The sequence below is a fragment of the Dromaius novaehollandiae genome, chromosome W, assembly GCF_036370855.1.
Source record: "Dromaius novaehollandiae isolate bDroNov1 chromosome W, bDroNov1.hap1, whole genome shotgun sequence".
NCBI lineage: Eukaryota > Metazoa > Chordata > Aves > Casuariiformes > Dromaiidae > Dromaius > Dromaius novaehollandiae.
In genome coordinates, this window is record NC_088130.1 from 51,485,050 (window position 1) to 51,508,585 (window position 23,536).

Here is a 23,536-nt window from a genome sequence, read left to right on the forward strand (position 1 = left end):
GCATGATCTTTGTTCTTCAAAGTAACTGTCCGCTTCCCCTCAGAGGGCTATGCAAATATTTCTTAAAAAAAAAGAATTCTTCCAGCAGTGATATAATTCAATGTGATTTTCTTCCCTGCCGCAGGAGCTCTCTTTTACTAACAGAGCTGTTCTATCAGCAGTATGCCCAGTGTCAGAGCGAGCCCTGTCCTGAAGGAAGGTATGTAACCTACTGGGTTTTTTTTGGTTGTGTGTGGGTTTTTTTTTTTCTTTTGGCAGACGTCCTTGAGCATTTGAGACGGATGTGAGAGAGTTTTTAGTCCTCATGCAAAACAACCAACTAAACATAACAGATTACATCAGCGCAGGCTTTTCAATTCCTGGATGGCAGCAGAGTGCTAATCCAACCTTCATCCTGGATTTCATGAACTGAAACAAGGGAGGCTGGCAGGAGCTGCGCTGCCGGATTGAGGAAGCTGACGACGGTGCAGCATGTGGGCAACACACTGTATAAAGCTCATAAACTTGTAGGCTGATGTGCGCAGCTCCCACCTTGGATTCTGTACCGCTGCCTCCCGCAGCACCGGGCGCCACGCGGAGCACTAAAACCCGCTCTTGGGGACGGAGCACTTACCCCTGCAAGACATGAAGGGCTTCCTGTTGCTCACCCTCCTCCTGCTGCCCGTGCACGCTGGAACTGCTTGGAGTGCCAAATACGCGGTAGATTGTCCCGAGCCCTGTGACAGTAACGCGTGCAAAAGTACCTTGCGCTGTAAGCGAACGGTGCTGGATGACTGTGGCTGCTGCAGAGTGTGTGCGGCTGCTCTGGGGGAGACTTGCTATCGTACGGTCTCGGGTATGGATGGTGTCAAGTGTGGTCCTGGGCTGAAGTGCCAGTTTTACACTGAGGAGGATGACTTTGGTGATGAATTTGGTATCTGCAAAGGTAACAATATTCACTTTGCATGCACCCACTGTGGCAATTTGACAGCAACCTACATATAGAGCTTGCCTCCTGCTTGAAAGGGCTAAAATCGGATTTTTCTAGCTCAGCCCTTAGACAAGGAGAAAGTGAAAAATACCTGCTGGTATTGAAAGATGTTCCATGTAGATGGGACCAGGGGAATTAATGTGAGAATATTGTTTAGACTCGGGGACGTCTTTAAGGAAATATGAATGGGAGATAAGATTTTTGACTGAGACTTCGGAGACCCGGGCACTAGTCCTGATCCTTCCACTGCTTTGGTGGGTGGCTTTGTGTAAACTGCAAAGACCTTAATCCTGCAAGTCCAGCCTTGCTGCTGGGTCCCTGCCCCTGCCGGGCTGCCCTGGGGCTACGCGCAGGTGTGGAGGGTCCCTCGGGCACTGCCGTTCGCCTGCGTGCGGACCGGGAGCTGGCTCTGGGGTCTGTGAAACGGAGATAACGGTGCTGCGCGACCTCCTGGGGACATTGCTGTATTTAATCCGTTCCTGCCTTTGAGGTGCTCAGCTACTCTAGGGATGTGGTCAGGGGAGGCAAACGGAGCCTCTCCTGCCTGCAGGACAGTAGCGACAGCACAGGAGCTGAATCTGAGACGAGCAGAGAGCCACTGCTTTAGATCACACCAGGTACGCTGCATGCCCATTTCTTCAGTCATAGACCATAACGGCATGTTTCAGTTAAGAGCAATTCTCACCTTGTTACGAAGGCGATTTGTTTAAAGGAAAGACGGTATTAAATTACAGAGAGGTAGGAGGAAAGTTTTTGAAATAAATAATTAAAAAAGGCTCTGTAAAGTACGAATGCAGTGAGTTTTCCTGTGTTCAGGTACCACTTCAGTAAGCAGATACAGTTATGCCTCTGAATAACTTCCTTAAAAATGAAGAAGTCTCGACAGTTAAATATTAGAAGTATTAATAACTTCAGTTAAGGGAATGGTTTAGGGCTGGATGCTGCAGAAACCATTCAGGTTGACTCACATAGGAGACACATGTAGTTACACTGGCATATGAATCATACAAATTCATGTGCATGTTTGAGGGTGAAACCCAAAATACCCCCCTTTCTTTCTAAAGACTAGAATTTATGTCTAAAAATCATACCTTTTGTGCACCCATCAGCAAAAAGTATGTTACTGAGTAAGCTGAATGACCTTCAGTTTATTAAAAATATTGCAGTGCAAGGTATCAGCTATAATTCCTTTAATATTTCCTTAAACAAGTACATACTTTTCACTGTCCTCATAGGAATTTCTTTGCAACAGCACACTTAAAATTGGAAAAAGGAAACACTGAGGGACATGAGATCTGAATGTCTGTAGTTGAATCCTGGAAGCTCTGCAGATAATATTAAGGAACTATAAAGTAAAATCTTTTTCCCAGTGAGTCAGTGGACAAACTCTCATTAATTGCAGTAAAGCCATATCTTGACTTTGAGTTCTGAATTGATATTTAGGGCTTGTATTCCCCACAGATTTATTTGCACTAATTTTATAGATCACTTTTCTATCTTTTTTTCTTTTTTATCTCAGCTCTGAGATAGTATAATCTCTTTCTGTACATATTTGATTTTTATCAGGCAAAGTATTGAGTCAATATTGTTATTTTATCTATCCATATATAGATATGATACTAGATCACTCATTTATTTTAATAAGTTTCAATTTTATACTGAATCATGGAGTGAGGATGGCTAGATTCTCTTCAGTTGTATGTGACTAACCTGCTTTGAAGTTGTGGACAAATGACTTGAACTCTTGTTATTCTATTTCTTAATTCTGAAATGGGTAAAATATGCACGGTATGTGTTTCAGAGCAGTTTGCTGAGCATTAATTAATTCATGTTCTTGAGAGTACTTATCTAAACAGTTTTAAAAGAGTGCATCATATTATAATCAACAGTAATGTTATTATTGTCCAAAACAGACTCAGGAAGACCGGTGCTCTGCACTTTTACTGGGAAATTCCCTCTTAACTTCAGACATTTCTGTCGCAGTGGGAATCTGCTCTTGATTCCTTTAAATCACAGGGAGTTATTTGCTAGTTTATGTAAGATCAGTCTCTTACTGAACATCACCTGCTAGCAGCAAAATTGACTCACATCTCTCAGTTTCATCTGTCCTGAAGAGCGCTGGCAAGTCCTGGATTGATCCCTTGTGGAACCAAGCGCCTTTGGACTCGGACTTGTTTTCCGCTGGGCTCTGCACAGCTCTGCGTCCCCCTCTCCGAGCCGAGCAGCTGAGCACCTGCAGCCACCCGACCAGGCGAAGTGGCAGTATCTGCCCCGTGCGGCGTGTGCTCCCTGCCCCGCTTGCCCCTGGCGGAGGACTGCGCACTCACAAACCGTTTTGTTTTGGCAGGATTTTGTTTCTGTTTTATGTGGACAAGCAGCAGATCAAAGAGCGCCCTTGCTTGGGATGGGGAGCGTGGTGAAGCTCAGGGAGGTGCCCAGGCTGCAGGGACTCACAGGGCTGTCCCTAGGAGAGACCGGCTGGTTTTCCAGAGCTTTTTGTGACCTCTTTAGAGCGTATTCGCTGTTTTGGCTGGGGCGGTAGGTGAGATCTTTGCTGTGTGCCGTAGGAAGACAATACTTTGCTGTAGCAGAAGCCTCCGCATGCCGGCAGGCTCTTCCCTGAGCACCAGCAGCCGTTTTCCGCCTTGCTTGGCCCTGGCTTTCCGAGGCCGGGGGAGGCAGTTTGCCACCCTGGATAGCTCCTCCGGGCAGGAATTGGCAGCCCCAATGGAGCCTATAGGAAGTGTCCGTTTCGGTAAAACAGCCTCAGCGTTGTCAACAAATTACAGCTCTAAATCACTGAAGTCGTGTAAGTCATACAACAGCATGCCTGAATAGTGAGTTCAGAAACATTCTTCAGTTGTCCTCTTTTCTAAATCCCATGCTAATCTGCTTAAGCTAAAAAACAAAACTTCACCAGACACTATCTGTAGTTTTAACTGCATCCTCTGTGATTATGTATTTAGATATTCACATTGCCTTTCATTTGCATTTTAACACCACAAGTGTTTCAGAGAAAGATTACCGATAGCACATTGTAAATAACATTGCATTGCAACATATGCTGTAGGAGAAGAAAGATGTATATAGTGTGTGGTAAGGAAAACTTATGCTTGTTAAAACTGGAAAATACTGGTAAAAAAGTCAGCATCATGAAATCCTTTAATTTCACTTAGAGGTTTTCCACTTTTAAGGATATACGCAGACCAACTATTGAGAGAGCTGGTAGTTGACTTGGCTCGCTGAGGATTGCTTTGCTATATTACTTCCCAATGTGTCCTCTTTCAGAGTGTCCCTACGGCACCTATGGAATGGAATGCAGGAAAACTTGCAACTGTCCGTCTGGCATCTGTGACAGAGTAACTGGGAAGTGTTTGAAGTTCCCATTTTTTCAACTCTCTGCTTCAAAGCCTCCGAATCGACGAAAAGTAATTTCACACACAGGTAAGACTTCGTGGGGCAGTTGATTTTAGCAGAAACCACCTTGTACGTGATCTACGAGCGTGCTGTAGATGCTGTGCATGAGTGATGTGTACTTTGGTGGAGCTCTGCAAATAGCTAACAGCACAAGGCACATTTATTTTTCTCGTTGGCAGCTCCCTTAACATAAGGCAAGGAATTAGGTGAGCTGTAACACATGGTAAATAACGTGTTGAAACCCTAATATAGGCAAAATGGTTTGTAGCTGTTGCACATGCTGGCAGTATGAGGTCACTCGTGCAACGGGAGGGTATGCTAAGATTTGTGTCAGCCAGTTTAAATGTATGCAGCTACTTTGTCTAGAATAGGATATCACTAGATGACACTAGTGTTACCGGTGGTAAAAATTACATCTCCTTGCTATGAAGTCAGGGCTTTATACATTTTCGGATGTCAGTGAGCTGTTTTATGAAATGATTTAGTTCAGTTATTTACCATAGTATGTATTCTGGAATATGTACTTATGTTTAAGATTACGTCTCAAGCTTGTAAAAGATCCTTCCAGAATTAAAAAAAAAAGGAAGGTATGTGAAAAAATGGAGTATTTGGAGAGAGAAGGGAAAGATTACTGAATTTTTTAAAGCTGAGGTTAAAATTTCTTCCCCTTTGATTCTCCAGCTGATAATACTGAATGGAGTAATGCTGACCCTAAACTTAAACACCAATTAAAATGAATACGAATGTAAACATTTTCAATAAATATCAGAGATTTAATCCTAGCACTACTGGGAACTTTTCTAGGATTTCACCCCAAAGTCCTTGAAGTTTACTTCTCCTCCAGCTGCAATTTGTTTGCCTTGTTCTGATTCTCTCCTGTTATATTAAGCTATCTAGATTTTTTTGCCTCAATATAGGGGTTATCTTGCTCCCATTCTCTATATAGAGAAGAACAGAAAGGAACAAACTGCTCATATCACATTAAAAATCGTCTTTGAAAAAAACTTTGCAAGTTGGATCGGTCTTGTTCCTTTCTGATTTTTCTCTGTGGTTATGTTCTTCTGCCTTTCTACGTTTGCTTAGTACCAAGGGTGCTGAAATAACTTGAAAAAATACTGTTGTCTTCCTTTTTTTCTTTTTTTCTGCATCTACTATGTATCCTCACATGTTCCCAGGTAGCCTGTTTTCCTCAGTTCCTCCTCCACTTTCTCACCCACACCTCCCACTTTTGAATCAAACCTTGTGCAGACTCAATATTCAGCTAATTGTCTGAACCCAACCAGGGGGAAATCTTCACCCCAGAGAAACAAGCAGAATTTTTGCTATTACCAATGCAAAGCTTACACACCAATTTCTACCCCTCAGAATTTCCTCGCTGGTAGTAGACCAGGAATATTGTGTATAGTACGTCATGGGAAAGTCACACATGACTGCATTTAATAGTGGTCTTTAGTGGTAGCTATATAATCCAGGATGGATTCTTGGCTAATTATAACCACTGTGAATGCTTCTATATTTTATTCAGGTGAGTTTCTGGCCCATATGTTTTAGAAAGACACTATGGCTACATCTACCCTAGTAAATTAAGCAGTGCCAGAGAGTGTTCCTGCGTATTGCAGTTCCATCACCTTTCCTGTCAGACCGCTGGGCAGTGCCTGGCATGCTGGCGTGGCTAGTCCCAGGCCAGCTGGCCTCTCTTCCCAGCAACCGCAGCCAGAGTTCGGGAATTAGCATGAGCCAGGGACCATTTCCAGTAGACAAACTGGATATCTTTTACCTTCTTCTGGAGGGTAAGAGAGTTTAATGGCATGCATCAGGCTATTCCATGCCAGCTGCCCTCCACGAGAGAACGGCTCCAGGCATATTGAATTGACTACTGAAGGATCCACTACTGTAGAGATCCTGGTGTGGATGTGCTGTGTGGTCCCATGTCACACTGGAGAGTCTGAGAGCTGGAAGCTGAATTCAAGTCACCTGCCTTATGCTTAAACTATTAGAAAACTCATCTGTTCTATGCCATAATTTGGCAGATATTTTGCAATTAGATAACCAGAGGCATTCAGGTAGATAGAAAATGGATTATCAACTAAGAGTTTACTGAAGTGTTCCCAAACCCAGAGCAGCAGCTGCAGGAAAACATTTTAGTTCTCTCATTTTCACAAAATCTACCTTCTCTTTTAAATTTTCAGAGAACGACATGGCGTCAGGGGATGGCAATTCTGTAAAAGAAGAATTTGTTAAGGAGAAAGCAATTCGCTCTCCGGTAATGAAATGGCTAAATCCTCGCTGATATTTACTTACACTAATAAGACTTTCAAGTGAATGCATTTCTCACAGATTATTGAATATGCAACAACACACTTTAAGAACTAAGTAGATCTATAGCATATGAAAATGTAACCTCTGAAGGCCAATTGTGATTCTGTTTTTCATGAGAAAAATGTTTACTTAAAAATAGACTGTACAGTGTATATGATTTTTGATATTTGTTTTGATAAGTATTTGAACACAGAAGTGTATTGTAGATTGCTGAATGTATAGTAATATTGAAACACACACACGCGCACACATACACACACACACAATTCAACCCTCTTCACTGCAGCCTCAGGCCAGGAAAGCTCTCACTGAATTCAGTGGACATTTTGGGTGAGGCCAAAACTATTGGTATGGAGCCAAGGTGAAAGAAATGTACGTCAACAAAGCCCAGGATAGAAAGCAATGCCCCTGAGTCACACTGACAAGCATAATAATAATGTAGGAGCACAGTGGTGTGAATTAAATAAACCAACATTAGTCATTAGTCATTTTCTGGGTTTTAGAAGTTTGGTAACAGCTCCTAGGAGAAAAATATGCCTTTTTCAGGGAGAAAGCACCCACCATTTAAGTTTATATGTTGTGAATAACTCAGCTAAGACACTGTAAAAATATATTGTATTAGGCGGATATCTAATGTTAAATTCTGTATAGAGAAACAGATGCTTGGTAAATTATGCAGATTTGTAGAGGAGGACCTGAAACTACAGAAGTTGCTTAGTATTATTTAAATGTCTCTATAAAGCAGATATCTTGGTGCCATTACAGTGATGTCTGCATTTCATGGGGAAGAGCAGGTCCAAGGCCAGAGGCCAGCGAATGGACCTGCGTACTTTCCGTCTTCTCTGCTGGCTGCAGCCCTGCTCTGGCTCAGAGAATGGCGTTTATCTGACCAAAAGTAGACAAGATATGGCCTCACAGTTAGTTAGCTGATAGAGCAGCCAGACCTGACAGGACTTCCGTGCCCGTCCTTCATTTCTTAGTTGCAGGAGGAAGCAGTCCTGTTTCAGCCAGCAACATAACCTGCATGCACTAGAGAGTCGTAGGAATCAGCAGTCCCTCTTTCAGTCCAGACTGGGTTACATATTTGAAACATAAAAATCCATAGTGAGATGGGTTTAGTAATATGTTTGGAAACAATCGGATCCTCAGATATTGGAAATTAATGTAGTGGTATAGTGGTATACACTACCAGTGTAGTGGTATTGGAGTAAACCTGGACTGCACGCGTTTAGGAACTGCCTCATAGTGCAGAGCAGCCTCATTGGAATTGCAGCCCTATTTCCTTTGAAATCAATGTGAATTTGGACAGCGATGTCAGTGAAAGGAGCTCACTACAGCAGCAGCAGTTTGATGCAGGATCTGGAAACGTGCTTTAAAATTCCAACAAAAGAAACTCCAAAACCTTTAAAGAGTCCAAATCCTGATCCAAAGCCAATTTCAGTGAATGCAGGTTGTTTTCATCTATGAAGTAAGTACTGGATCATGCTGTATTAGAATAAAAAGAAGCGTCTACTGCAGCCACTTCAGTATGGCAGTGTGGGTTATCTGACTACAATAATCAGAGAAAAATGAGCATAAATCCCAAAGTAGCATGTACCACATTTTAACCTTAATTGAATGTTTAGGTCTGAGGGAGAGGGATATTATATTTGGATATTTACAGGCAAAGGTATTGATTCTCAACTATTGATATCAAAAGTAATTTCTTTCTTGATTTTAGTAAGAGCAGGATCAAACCCATGTTTCTTCAGCAGACTGAAGAGGATTATTTAAAGACTGTAATAAATATTTGCATATGTTATTGTTATTTTGCAACAGTGTCATAAATGACATTATGGGTTTTTGAATGTAAATCTAAGAAGCTGGTTGGTTTTAAAAAGTATATGATTATTATTGTTCAATAAAAAAACAACTGTCTATTGTGTCTATCCATTAATAACAGAATAAGATTCCTGATGATGGCATAGCCACGGTGCCTGCAGTCTAGGCAAAATTTTGCTCCCAAATCCACAGAAACGGATTCAAAATCGCTACAACTATTTGAGTAAGTGAATTTGCTGGGGCCCGCTCTTTGTCACTGCGGCTGAGTGGCAGAGAACGGCACACGTCCAGAACGGCCTGTTTCTATCCTAGCCAACTGTCTTCACCTCCAAAACGGGGAGGCTTGATCCAGACTACCTGCTGGGGTAGGGGATGGTCCTTGCTGGCGCCAGCCTCTGCCTGGAGCCTGGGAAGGCTCTGGGAGTGCTCTCGTGGCCAGGCCACCACCAGGCCAGGGACTGCTCCGCTGCCTACACAGGGCCCATGTATGCAGCTCCTTGGCACAGTTTGATTTACTAGAGTGGGGTAACTTGTGGATCTACATCTGGCAAGTAAACTGGTGAAAGTAAAGGGTGAAAGGAGAAGGAGGGGGAGATCTGCAAACATTTTGGGGACAATTTCTTCTATTTTCCATCAAACTTGCAGAATGCTTTTGCATGTCCTCAGCTGCCCTGGCGACAGATTGCTCCACACAAAATAGGTTCCAACATGAGATTAGAGTGGAAGCAAATTACATCCATTATCCTTTGAACATCTATCTGTTGCCATGCAATTACACTGGGAGAGGGAAGAACACGAATGATGAAATGATGTTCATGGAACCAAGGGTTGTTGAGCTGCCTCTTCTCTACTGTCCTTCCTTTCTTCTTTCTATCTACCCCTTTACATCTGTCCTGGGTTCCCCTGCACTCTCCAATTCATTTCCCTTGTTTTGTGCATGTAGACTCTCTTTTAAACTTTTTTCCTTTCTTCACTTAATTCTGTGTGTTTCAGGGGTCTTCTTTTCAGCAGACCCTTCCTCCTCCCAACAAGCCAGAAATCAGTCACAGATGCTCTTCTCTCATAGAGGAAAAGTCCTGAGTGAGATGGTTCAACACACAGAGTGCTCCTGACACTTTATTTATAGATATTTTAATATATTAATTCCAATATGAATGTGTTTGTAGTGGCAAAAGTGGTAAATAGGCCTCATTTCTAGTAGTCTTGATTTTCTCAATTAGTAAGCAGTAAGCTAGTAAGATATGCACACCTTATTACATATTTAATATGTAAAGATACTGATCAGTATATTGTAATACAATGTAATAGTTTCTATTATAGCCTGTATTATAGGATGTTGCAGATGCCATTACAGTACAAGCAATATATCATGTCTGAAATACACAGAGGAATAGAAAAGCCTGAAATATATTCAAATATATTCCATCCATGATTCAAATACTATACAACAGATATACTGTAGACCAACTTTTCATGACAAACAGCTTTATCAGCTTCAACAGCGCAAAACAGCTTTAATGTACTTTAACATACAATTTCCTTGTATTTACACATTCACACAAGTACTGTGAGACATATCACACCATAATCACCCTAATATGATTAACAGCATAAATTTGTCTCTGTGATCTGCTGAGACTTATGTATTAGTGCAAACACACCAAACTATATTTTAAATGAAAATATATTTATCACCTCTGTGCATGCTTGATATCTATTTAAATGGACTGTCAGGTCACAGCAGTGCTTTGAAAGTATTTCCTGACACCTGCAAAGTTGGTAAATATTTCCTGTTTTTGTTGTGTCTGCTGAAAATAGGAATTTTACAAGCTGGAACTGACAATTTGACAGGCACCATGATGATCTCCAGTTTGGCAGCTCGTAGCGTGGTTTCCACTGGTGTTCGTGACTGTCCAGGGGAACTTGGGCTGACCAGTGGGCGGGCACCTTGTGGCTTTCTTGCTCTCCCCAAACAGGCACCAGCACAACCCAAGCGTAGTCAGTTGTGTATCTATGCTCTGGGTGGCCACAGACCATGCACAACCTGCCTGCCTGGCTTAATTTTTGCACAGTGGGTGAGTATAGCAATTATACAGGTGTTAACAAAGCAAAACCTTGTCTCCGAGTGCTGAAGCGTTCCCTCCTACCTCCCTGTAAGTGTCGGGTGCCAGCGAGCTCTGCACTTGGAGGGTGTCTCGGTCATGGAGGGTGTCATGGCCCTGCCTGGGGTGTCCGGCTCCCTGGCATGTGCCAGCAGGGTCTCAGCCAGCCTCCAGCCCTGGCAGGGCTGTGCCGCAGCGTGGCCACCCCGCAGCACCTGCAGGGCAGGCAAAACGCTCTCTGCACACAAGCCAGCCTGTGTTTGGATGAAGAAAAAGACAGAGATTTCCTTAAACTTATCAGTCCACTGTGCTCCTGATCCTCCCTGGTCCCTCCCCATCCACTGCGCTTCCAAAGTAGCTGCAACTCAGATTTATGTGCTGGCTCCCTCCTTACTCTGGAAAGCTATTAAGTAAATATTAAACTGAAATTAAGGGCAACAGTTAATTATGCATGAGCAGATCTCCACCATTCAAGTGAGACTTAGTTTAATTTTTCTCGAAACAATTTAATTCATGTAGTCTTCCTGCTGTCTGCAAACACCAAACCCATGAGAGTGTTATTTCATAAACTAGGACAACGGAATCATATGAACATTACTTGAAAATGTCTTTCTTCCTCACAAGAGAAACATCTATTTTTGAAGAACAAATAATGGATTGGAATGCCATTGAAATCCAAACACAATATTAGTATGTTCCTGAAAAAAATAGGCACAATGCTGAGGGAGAATGCATAAGAGCCCTTGCAGCTGTGTCACACTTTCCTGTTTGTTATTTTTAGTTTTCTATTCCCGCTTTTTATTTTGGGCTTTGCTTTGCTTCCTATGCAGCTTCCCTTCAACTCCTGTATAGCTGTTTCTTACATATTTCAGCAGGCATTTGGCTTTTTTTTCTTTCTTTCTGAGTTTTTTTTTTTTTTTTTCCAAAGGAAACCCAAGCAATGCTGGCCAGTTTCAGGAACTCATGTTTCTCTTGGCAGTGGTTGAGTTCTTGGTTTTCTAAAGGCATTTAGGAAATTCACATTGGTAGTCTTCAGCTTTGAACATGATAAGGCTTTATGAGCATAAGAAAATAGCAGCACACACAGAGAATGCAAGTCTGCTCTCCAGCATGTCCCGGTGCTCGTTGTGCCTGGGAAACCATTGGTATCCAGTTTATCATTAACGTCTCAGAATGCCATTAAAAAAAAAAAGAAAAGAATAAAATGGTCAAACCAGGACATTTAAGATATGGGCTCTGGTGAAACACTGTATTATAAAGGGGGTAGAAAGTTTTCTTTTTTGTTATTTATATATTAAAGTACTTGTGATCTTGTACAGACTTATATAGCTTATTTATAGAATAGGAAATGTTATCACCTTTTTAAACTATATCACAAATCGCACATTGCTGAGTGTTTTCCTAGCAGTCTATGACCTATATTCACAGAATTAGCTAAGAACCTCAGCTGTTGTTTAAAAAAAGAGAAATTTTTGGAACTTTCTTGGGCAGAAAGACTTGCAAGTGTGGACCCAGGGATTCAGAAATCAGAAGCCACAGGTACAATCCAAAAGGTGTTGTTAAGAAAAAAAAAAAAACCTTGAAGATTTTGGAACTAGCACCATGAGTTTTGCGATGTGACTCCCAACCGAAACTGAAAGCTTGGGACGAGCGATAATGATGCTGTCCAATAGTAAGTATAAAACCAGAGTACACAGCAAAACGGGTGAACAGTGAAAGCATCTGTTTCCCTCCGTAATCTTTCATCTCCCTGCTCTAAAAAGCCTCCTGGAGCTGCTGCAATTTGGCTGCTACTGCCCAGAACGACAGGCGACAGAGGCTGGCTGCCGCGGGCTGCTGTGAGCTCATTCGTACCGAACACTGCCAACCGCAGCACCTTAACACCGCCGCTCGGGCTTGACATCCCTGAAACCGTGCTTAATGGAAACTCTGCACAAATGCCCTAGGCACAAAATTGAATTATTGCCAAGACAACATAGGCTATACCTGGGTCCAGACCTTTCCTGAGTCTTGAGGGTATTCAAGTCTCCAACCAGCCTGGCTTGTGCTATCTCAGCTAGTGAGGTAAGGTGATGGTGGTGTGGGGGCTGTTTTCTTTAGATGGTTGGGGTGGAAACAGAAAGAATGGAAGGTGAGATCTGTCTTGGCTGATTCACAGAGGCAAATACCGGGACACCAGCAATCTGATGACTACATAGGAAGCACATGGTAGCTGGTCTCAGCTCTGACATGATGTCAGGTAAGGTAGGGCCATCTTTCTGTGCTGCTGCTCACCTCAGGGAATGGCATAACATAAGGAGAAAGTGAGAATAGTCATATTAGGTCAGACCGAAGATCTTTCTAGCCCAGCATCCTCTTTGTAATGACCTGTAGCACGCTAACATCCATCTGATCTACCAGCCATTCTCCAGAACCTCCCCAGGACCTGGCACCTTTTCCCGTGACCAGAGAGTAGAGCCTCCCTACTGCTGGGACTGCGTGGTGTGGCAGAGGCTGGAGTTAACGGGTGGGAGAGGTGAAGCACTTAAGTCTGAGTCTATAATCACTTCCCTGGCCACATGCTGGCCTCTCTCATGATATGCTGGATCAAATCATTTTCTCAGGACATTTAACTTCTAAGGATCAAAATAATATGTCAAAAATAGCTCTCTTGGCTGATAATGTGAACTATGTGGTTCAACTTGTAAAGTTTCTGTCATTTCCATGTATTACTTTCTTGCAAACTACTGTAAAGTACCAAAATGTCTCATTTTCTTCATTTATGTTTTTAAATGTAGATATGGAGGGAACAGTTCTTGTCTTGGTGACATTTTCCTCATATTATATTAATGTGAGCAGATGCTGAAGAACTAAAAAATAGTGCAGAAAAGAGAAAACCATATCATGTCATATTCAGAGGACTCTTGTTCCACCTGGAGATGAAGTACTTCTATAATACATGAGGAATTCAGTGGAAGAAAAAAATTAGTAAAAAATTAGAAATAGTAAAAAAAAGTGATAGTAAATAACATACCCATAGAAACTGACATTTTACTTTATACAATATCCACCATTTTCCTTTTCTATTTGGGTTTATACGTCTCCAAGACTTTTGACCCAATCCTGATTCTAACAAAGGAAATAGGAAAATTCCTGTAACTGAAAAAAGCAATAATGGCAACAATAGCACTGCCCAAGGAATATGAAATTGTGCAAGATTTCATGTGATGTTTAGTAGCAGAGCAGGAGTTCAAATATAAACCTGAGTTAAGCATTCAGTTGAGATAAATACCCTTTGTTTGCATTTATCTGTATTTATTGTGTGGATGTTCTTTACTTCCTTGCATACATTTGGATATCCTTACTATAGTTCCCCAGTTTTTCAGCCATCTCCTTTCTCTGGAATTCCTTGGAATTCCAGCCAGGTCTTTGTCGTGAGTGAGGAACAAGAGCTGTCCATTATGTTGTGCAGGGAAAATAATTTTTTTTATGAATCAAAAAATGTGTTCTTTATTTAGAAAAAAAGCACAGTATATCCTCACTCCGTGTAAACAATCTGACCTTCAGGTGGAATGCAGCCAAGGGGTCTATAAATAGTATCCTTAATAAGGAAGGAGACAGAAGCATTTAGAGTTCAATTGGCAACACTCGCACATGGAGAAACAGAAGATGAGTTACCTGTAACTCTTGTTCTCTAAAAAATACAGATGTAATTTTTACAGAAACTCAGCTGAGTCTGTGCTGATCAGATACAAGCATTTTTCCTCTGAAAACAACAGCAGGGAGCCCTATATATTATAAAAGCCTTCCACCATCGTATGGTGCTTCCTTTGCCATTTCACGAGCATCTCACAGTCTTTAATGTGTTTATCATTGCTGCACCCACAGACAGAGTAGATGACTGACGGCAAACTGAGGGAAGAGGAGCCCAAGTGTCTCACCCCGACTACACTGGCACTCCGTGATGAAGCATGGATTCGAACCAGCTGATGCAGATAGCAGGCTAGTGACCTACATGTTCATGGTCATCCTTTCTTCCACAAAGTGCTTCAAACGGTTTGCAAGGCCCCATTCCTACCTCCAGGCATCCAGTGGTTTAACAAGAAGAAAGGTGCCCACTACTTTAACTCTGGTTGCTATGGTTTGGTATTAATACAGGGGGACTTGATTACAGTGGAGGATGCGCATTCGCCCTGTATCTTACAGCCTCATAATGTTACAAGGAGCTCAGAGCAAGCGATGGCTGCTGCTGCAGTGTGTTTTATCACAGCTCCACAGCAGTTTGCCCAGCAGTCGTGAACGTTTCCTCCAGCTCTGGACAGATGTTTGCTTCCAGTACATTTGTGCATCTTCACGACTGTTTCTCCAGGAAGATTTATGTGAAAATATTTTTGTTCACACAGATATTTTGGGAACAGCATTTCTTCACACAAGCATGTTTGCATGTAAGACAGAGAGTGCATGTAAGTTTTGCTGGCTGATTGTCAGCTGCAATTAAATTTTAGTGATTTCTCAGGGAATATAAACTAACCCACAGGAGGATCCTCTCCACAGTCCCAGCCTATGTACATCTCTGAACCCTTTGGGATTTTAGAAGTGAAAAAGTCCAGAAAGTCAGGTAATAACACCAATATCAGTTCCTGTTGTCTTCCTTAGACATGTTTTAAAAAAGTTGTACTTCCTAGGCTTTATATTATTTCCCAAACTCATTGCATGGCATGGAAAGCTGGAAGTCCTGCTTCCCTCCTCAAAACCAGGCCTGCTTCTCCTCACAATGCAAACAACATCCTCCACATCAAAACAAGAACTGAATAGACTGATCATTAAAGCTGTGGAAAAGCACCAGCTGTCCGGACACATAGCAGGACAGCAAGTGCTATTTACCCAAGGAGCCTTTCAGATGATTCAGGCCCATTTCATTGTCCATGGAACTAACTCACGTAACCGCGAGACCTCATTGTCCCCTTCCCTCTCTGCTTCCCTCCTTTTGTTTCATGCCATTGTTTCTGCACAGACACTAAAATGCTTTGGGACAGGACCATGTCTTCCTGTGAGCTTACAGAGACTGAAGTACAGAGAGGTCCCAGTGCTGCGTGGGGCTGTTCAAACCCGCGCTACGCTGAGTAAAGCACACACATATAAATCTCAGTAGCTAAGCATGCAAACATATGCAGATAGGTATACTTGAAAGGTTGGCTATAATTTGCATGTATAGTGACATACCACACCTGTAACTCATAATTATTAGTCAATATTCCTGATATTCTCTGTAGGACTCAATAGCACAAGTTACACTCAAGGAGAATCAGGCTAATCTTCAGTATATCCTCAAACAGACAGCATAGTCTATATCACAATTGTCTGCATTACAGTAGCTCTTCAGGGTCCTATTTAGTGGTCTCTCCTTGCCTCTTGCTGTTTTAAAGTAAAATCAGTCTCTCTACTATGCTAATTTGTTTCTTCCTGCCTGCATTTTTCCTAATTCTTGTTATAAAAAGATCATTTTTTTCTCTCGCCACAGATGTTTTTCCAAGGTGCAGTTAAAGTTATTTCAGCAGACAAACCCTGTCTCAGTCACCTCAAACTCTGTAAGACAGAATGACATCTCATTTTAAAACTCATATCATTATCTATTCCTTCTACCACACCACAGAAGTTTAAATTATTTTCTTTAATTAAATTAAAGATGTTTACTTCTTTATACTATTTCTGTCCAATTCTTCCTCGTAAGAGCAAATTTCCTTCCATGTTCTGGAACATGCAATAAAGAAAGCAGAAAAAATTTGAAGCACAATTTGAAACTGAGATGCTTTTAACATTACAGTAAAATGACTGTACCTCCTACACTTGTAATAAAAAATAGTATCAATATTTACCTCTTGTTTAATGATTGCATCTTTATCTCTAAAGCACATTTCCCTTTCCTGTTTAAAAAGGAAGAAAGTGAGACCCGAAGTACTGGTATAATATAGTCAGGTTTACCCATCAGATGGGGGAAAGCTGGAAATAGACTCAGGTCTCTTGCTAATAAAACCTTGAGATATTGAAAATCATTTTTTCTTTTAAATTTAAGCCTCTGTGTTACAATTTTTTTCCTCAAGGACAAACTGGTGTGTTTCTGCGGTCCTTACCAGTAAGTGCTTATAGGAGGCAAGCGGAGTTTTGTATGAGAGCAGTAAAGATTGCAAGAAGGAGTCCCTTGGCCATGGTGCCAAGTTTCCAAGGCGCAGCTGAAAAGGTCTCCAGGATCTTTACTCTGCCACCATGCCTTCACGAAAGGCAAATATTTTTCTTTCTGATTTGTACACTTAGCACTTCCAAGTGTTTTCATCAGCCATATGAGGCTGTTCTCTTGTTTGAAATAAAGGATTCAGTCAAAAGTTGTATTTGAGAAATAGTCTATTACTAACAAAGTACATTTTAAAAAAAGCCAGCAACCTTGTTTAAACTCAGACACCCATTAACCACCTGAACAGCAAATCTCCTTATGCTCAAGATTTTTATTTACTACATGGTTTATTAAAATGAGGCATCATCTTATGAAAAGAACTTTCTCCGGGTCTTGCAAGTTGGAAGTGTAAATTCTGAATCTAGTAGCCTATTTCCAAGTACCTGTGAGCGGTGTGGATGCAGCCGGTAATGCTCTCCGTGCTGGCGAAGAACCGCCTGTGTGTGCTAAGGCATCCAGGGCCGGTCAAAGCAGCCTGGCAGGGAGCTTCCGAAGTGTGCTGTGGTCTGAGACCGTCCCCTAAGGCAAAGCAGATCAACCAAACCAAATACAGACTCCGCTGTCAGCCCGTGGCCAAGGTGGGGCCAGGCCAGGCCCTGCTTTCTGCAACCTGCTTCACGCTGCCTGCAGGCAGGGCCGCCGGGGCAGCTGCGCGCCCGCCCTGGCACAGCCCTGCCGCGTGCTGCACCCACGCTGCTAGCTCGTCTACGCGTCAGAGGTTTTCTGTTTTAGCAGTACGGGCAACTTCCCTTTACCTGAGCAAGAGAGTACTTTTGTTGGCATGGCTCAGATCAGTTCACGGAGCGGAATAAGCTCTGTTGACAGGAATAATTTTTTTTGGAATAATGGCAGATCCATGAAGGCTTTTTGGGGCAATTTTCTTCTGGCTCCTAGGCAACGTTACCGTGACGCACTAGCCCACTGCGTCGTGGCAATTCATTCAAATCAAAACGCCAAAGAACCCCTTTTTGCAAGGCAAAGAGACAAGTGCCCTGCTCCCTTCTCGTCATTAAAAATGAAATCATTTCTCTACTGGTGTAAACTCCTCTGGGACTGTACAGCGTTCCACTGCCTTGGCTGAAAACGTATTATCTAGCTCATGATTTAAAATTCCTACCTAGGAGATTACATTCAAATAGCGCTGATACTGGATGGAATCACAGGAGTTCGAAGCGCAGTGGAAGAAATCAGGTGAGATCGTAAGGTGATTAAGGTGATTCCTTAATCAACAAGCGATGCAACCTGGAAATTTTGAATAGTTATTGCATTATTTTTTGTTAAAATCAGAATGCTCTGGAAGCCCTGCAAGCTTGGATTCTGCTGAACATTTTTTCTAGAATGCCTTGTTGTATTTTATGTGAAATCCAGCAAAAAAATAACAAAAAATACACATCTTTGTATCATGTTATAATCCACTATAAGTATAAATAGGCATTTTTTACTTTAAAGTGAACTTCTACAAATAAAATCAGCACATTTTGCTAAGATAACATATTAAAAATTTTTCACTAAGAACTATTTAGTAGATTCTATATTGTTCTTCATTTTTCCCATAACGTTGTTGGCAACATTCATGAGTGATTTGTGGTTATCATAACAAGGGACAATTATTTATTTTGAAAAAAAAATAGACAACAGATAAAGGATTTTCTGTTTCTCTTTTTATTTGTTTGTTTTGTGTGGAGAGGAAGAGTTTAATATATTGTACTCTGAGCCAAAATTGCTGTAAAATGACATTGGCACCAATATCTGAAAAATATTGGAGAAAAACTAAGCTTACGAAAAGCAAGAATAAATATTTTGCAAGAGAAAAGATAGTGGGTTTTTACATTTCAAAAATGTACTCTTTGCGGTAGGCCTAAACGACCAGGAGCTCGGTTTGCCAGTGGGATCAGCTCTGTGACTGGATCCAATGAAGCACTTACACGTGGTGTGTTTAAATTTAAGCACATAAGTAAGGCTGTAAGCTTTACTTAACTGTTTAACTTTAAAAGTGCTCAGGTATTTCACTGGATAACATGGGAGTGTTCTGCATCTCCCAGGCCTGAGACACTGTAAACATCTCTGGAATAAATGGAGAGAGTATTTTCACTCCAACACTGTCATTTCTGTGTCAGTCTCCTGATTGCTATGACTCAGCTCACGTTAGCTAAATAAATCAGCAGAGGACATCATCGCAGCTGAAAGGTCTTCAGGACTTGAACTGGAATAGACCTGTGTTACCTGTTCTCAGCTAAAACTAAGATTGCTTGGAAATGCTACCTGGATTTTAATATTCAAACCAGCCAAGTTTCATGGAGATTTTTTTGGAATCCTGCAATCTTCTTAAACAGAGCAGAGTGATTTTATATTCACTTTCCCTTTTTCTGTGCTGGGTTTGAGCAGACTTGGAAGTAGTGTGTGAGAAGCTGCGTGTACTCAATAACAAGCTGTCTGCAGGGAAACGTTTGCCAATAGCCTGGAGAGCCTCATCCAGCAAAAACTAACTCTAGGATTTACACTTTGCTGTCAGGTCAAATTCTGTGGTACAAGTAGTTTAGCCTACATTTACCTTCAAATCAATCAGGTTTACTTACTAAGGGACAAACAGCTTCTCAGTGCTTCTGTGTGCCAACAACAGAGCAGATAAGAGGGATGCACATTTCAGCCATGGGCATTTGCTTACCTAAAATCCCAACTGTGTAACTGCCTTTTTAGTAAGACAACTGACTTTTTAACTGCAAAATGGAGATTTTATTTAAATATCTAAGACAGGACTTGCTGTTTGTACCCTGTACTTCGAAGGCATGGTAGAAAATATTTACCACTCCTTGTCCCTGTGGCTGAGGCCTCGTAGCATTTATTTTACAACCTGGTACCTGGAGCACGCCATTTGCACTGCCTACTGCAAGCTAGATATGTTAGACATTGACTTCAGAACACCTTCCAGTCTCTGTCCGTTATTTTGATCATTTCTCCTTCTAAGCATGCCAAATATGAAAGCATATGGTTGACTACACCTAAACCCAATCAAAGTGGACACAAGCATCCATGCAGAGACAAAAGTGTCCCTATTTGATGCTGTTTTTCTGTCATGATCATTATTGATGTCTCTGCTTCCCAAAGGCACTTAACAACAAAAATCTTATCACTGTGGCAGAAAAGAATAATAAAAATAAATTCTCCAGAGAGATACTAAAAATACCAAAATTGCCGACAGTTATTACAGAGCGATACAGCAAAGTATGAACTAGTCTCACCATCTTAGTGGAAATGGCTCCTGATGTAATGAACAGAGAACAAGAACCGCACAGGAACAACAACAAAAACTCTTTCGTGACTCAGAGAAACTACCGAACCTCTCGCTTCCTCTATCTTGATGACTGATCCCAAATACCAAACTGAGAGATTTAGCCCAGAAGAGAATGAAGAGCTTGAAACTTCTTGGAGGAAATGTAGTTCTGACTTCCTTCCGTCCTGTCCAGCACTTAAATAGAAGATCCAGATTCCTATCTTAAATCCATGTTGAGGAAGGAAGAGCTCTATTGGAATTCTGCGCATTCAGGTGGTGAGTAATTGCGGATATGACAACTGAATCCAGATTCTCATTCATTTCTATAACATTTTAAATGAGTCCGTCTTTACCAGGTCAATTCGCTCTGATGGCAGGTAAAAGGATATGTCTGATGTGTGAATCAAGTATTAAGTCACAGTTTTATTTAGACCATACTATTACTCCACCGTAACTAGAATACAGTGCACAGGTATAGCACTCTAAGCATATCCCCAAAGAGGTGCTACTAAAAAGGGAGCATATTGGAAAAAGTAATGGGAGACCCCCCATCTGGAGGCCTCTGTGCTTCTCTCCCAGCACACAAGGTCTTCAGGGATGGTATCAAACAGTGGGAGGTGAGCTAGCTGGTGTGCTGGGGAGTTCATTTGTTAGTTTGGAGTTTTATTTAGAATGGAAAGAACTACCTTTGGGAGAATGCATGCCTTTATGGTCTGAGGAATAAATGTGCTTAGGGAACAAAATCACATTGGAAGTTTTTTTATGGTTTGTTTATTAAAACATCTGTGGTTTTTTCACTTTTGTTTCCAGTGGGATTTCCAGAAAGAAGAAGTTATTTTGTTCAAGTTGTGAAATCTTAAACTGATGCTGTTTGGAAGGAACATATCTGATTCACTAATGGAACCAACAAATTACTTTCAAGACCGGGAAGTCAAGAAGATAGACGTTACAACTAGGATAACCTAATAACCTGAGATTTCTTAGAAGTCCCTCATCCTAAAACTGGCCAGATCTTACCTGGCTGAGCTTATGCATGAGGACAAATACACAGGAATCCAGTGGGAACAGGATCGTGCTCTTGGCATACGTGGCCATAGAGAAACTTTTATGATATTTTTTAGATTACACAGACTGCCAGAAAAAGAACAAATGGGTATTTCAAGAATTTAAATAAAATCTACAGATAGCCAGAAAATAAATACTCCAAAAGGGGAAGAGAAGGTAATTAAAAACATTTATGAACATGTATAAAGTCATATTGCATGGACACTTATATTAGGCATGGACTTCACGTTATGTCACAAATGACTTTTGTTGGCCTATTCTTTGTAGTCCTTATTGCTAGCAGCAGTAATGAAGGAAAATAAAGCTGTCACACATTAAAAGTAGAACAATAAGCACCAAATACCATAAATTCTTAACCATTAACAGGATATGGACATATAGCTTCTACTCTGAGCTTTTAGCTCTGAATATTATACTACAACACAATTTCTTAGAAAGATGCTACTTACAATACATGAAATAAAAATATTAGACACTGAAAATTTGTTGAATAGTGAACCTGAATAGCTACTACATTACTTGTCAGCTTACTTTAATGGGTTATTTTAGCCAGCAGATCTACCCCTGAGTAGTTGTGTGGGTTCTTTGGGACATACTACCATTTTGTATTTTATCCCATTCCTTCTATGATGACTTGATGGAATAAAACCTAAACCTATCAAATTCTCATTTGATACTAAATTTCTCAGTTGCTCTGCTGTAGCCCCTATTGCAAAATCAAAGTTCTATTTAAAAGTCACCGCTTAGGAGTGTACCCCAGTACTGCAGAGACAGAAATAAAAGTAGGATAGCCAAAAATAACATTTACGTGTTAGATGTGTGGCATCACCCTGGAAGTTATGTTGGTGGCTCTTGTCACACTAGTGAATATAATTTATATACCATCTTGCTGCAGAAATAATACGGGCTCTCCACAACTGAAATCTTCATTTATTTGTGAAGAAAAGAAATTGGCAAATTATCTTGAAAAATTCATTTTTGGCCATGCTTGCTAGTATTTGCTGAAAGGACTCAAAGAGGATCCGCTGAGTTTTGCGTATTACCTCTGTATCTCTATGTGATCCATGCTTCCTCTTAAAAGGAAACTTAGCCCAGTTATGCAAATTTACACACGCACACACACAGACACACACATACACAATGTTCAAGGTTGTCTTCATAAACTTTTGAACCCTTCTGGCTTCCAAAAAGGAACACTATCACAAAAGAATTTTAAAGAATTATTGGAATCAACTATCATAATAGGAGACTAAGTTATAATAAAGAATAACCTGTCATTGGTGTTTTTGAAAGATCCAAAGCTAGTTCACAATTCCACATCAAAAGTATTTGCGAGACTTCCAATACGATACCCGAGGACTGTGATTAATGTCGTGTGCCTGTTTATTTTTCCCCTGAGAACCTGAAAGGGTAAAAAAAAGATCACAACTAAACAAAAGCATATCAATAACAGGAAACTGTTGGTGAGAAATACCCCGATCTTCCTGTAAATTCACGTCACCACATTCCCCAGGGACAAAGGTGCGTGAACAGCATGGTAAATAATTATGATTTAATACGAGGCCTTGCAATGCTGTTTACAGTTTAACAACAAAAAGGAATTGTTTCTCAAGGCGCAAAATAAGCAAATAATAGAAACACATATCAATATAATCAGGAAATGATGATGTTATGTCTGGGTCAGCTGCTGAAAACAGATTGCAATCTATCAAAGTATCAACTTGATATCTCCACGCAGCCCACAGGGAAACATCAGTGATGGGAGAGAATCTTTCCCTGTTTTGAATGCTAGTGATCTCACTTTGATCATTTTATGGAAGTGTAGGGGACTGAACTCTTGCAGAAGACTCTCCATAGCTGTTTTCACTTGCTGATGTTTAGGGAATTTGACGCCTGTATTTGCTGAAAGCATCTGAAAGGACTTCTTGCACTTCATATTAGAAAACTGAAAATAAAACACTGGGGGAGGAGAGAAATGAAGGAATAGTAACAGCTGGCCTCTTTCAGGAAGATGATGCTGTTGAATATAGCCAGCAAATCAGGAATAAAAAAAAGAGCTGATCTCCTTGCAGAAACACAGCAGGCAATTTCAACAGAGAACAGAGAAACCTCTTAGTTCCTTATTAAGAATATATTTTAGTAAGATGCATAAAACACACATAGGATGTCAGTTTGCAGCAATTTTTCCCTACAGAAATATTTTTTAGGGATACCAAGGCAAAATCAATTATGTAAAAGCCACACAGAATGAGATGTCTTTGCACAGAGAACATTTATAGTAGAAGACTTAAAGCGTTTAAGCATACTTTCAATCCTTACATAAAGAAAAATAATTCCAGTTATGTTTGTCAGTTTTTAAAGTT

General features: G+C 41.0%; 1 protein-coding gene across 1 annotated transcript; it reads left to right on the plus strand.

The window, feature by feature from the left end:
- The first annotated feature begins 274 nt into the window (after window positions 1-274).
- LOC112995785 (endothelial cell-specific molecule 1) lies at window positions 275-8,623 on the plus strand. The gene is made up of 3 exons (XM_026120982.2): window positions 275-925; window positions 4,259-4,414; window positions 6,577-8,623. The coding sequence occupies exons 1-3, from the start codon at window positions 625-627 to the stop codon at window positions 6,675-6,677; spliced, it is 558 nt and encodes a 185-aa protein (XP_025976767.1). The 5' UTR covers window positions 275-624; the 3' UTR covers window positions 6,678-8,623.
- Window positions 8,624-23,536: the final 14,913 nt, after the last annotated feature.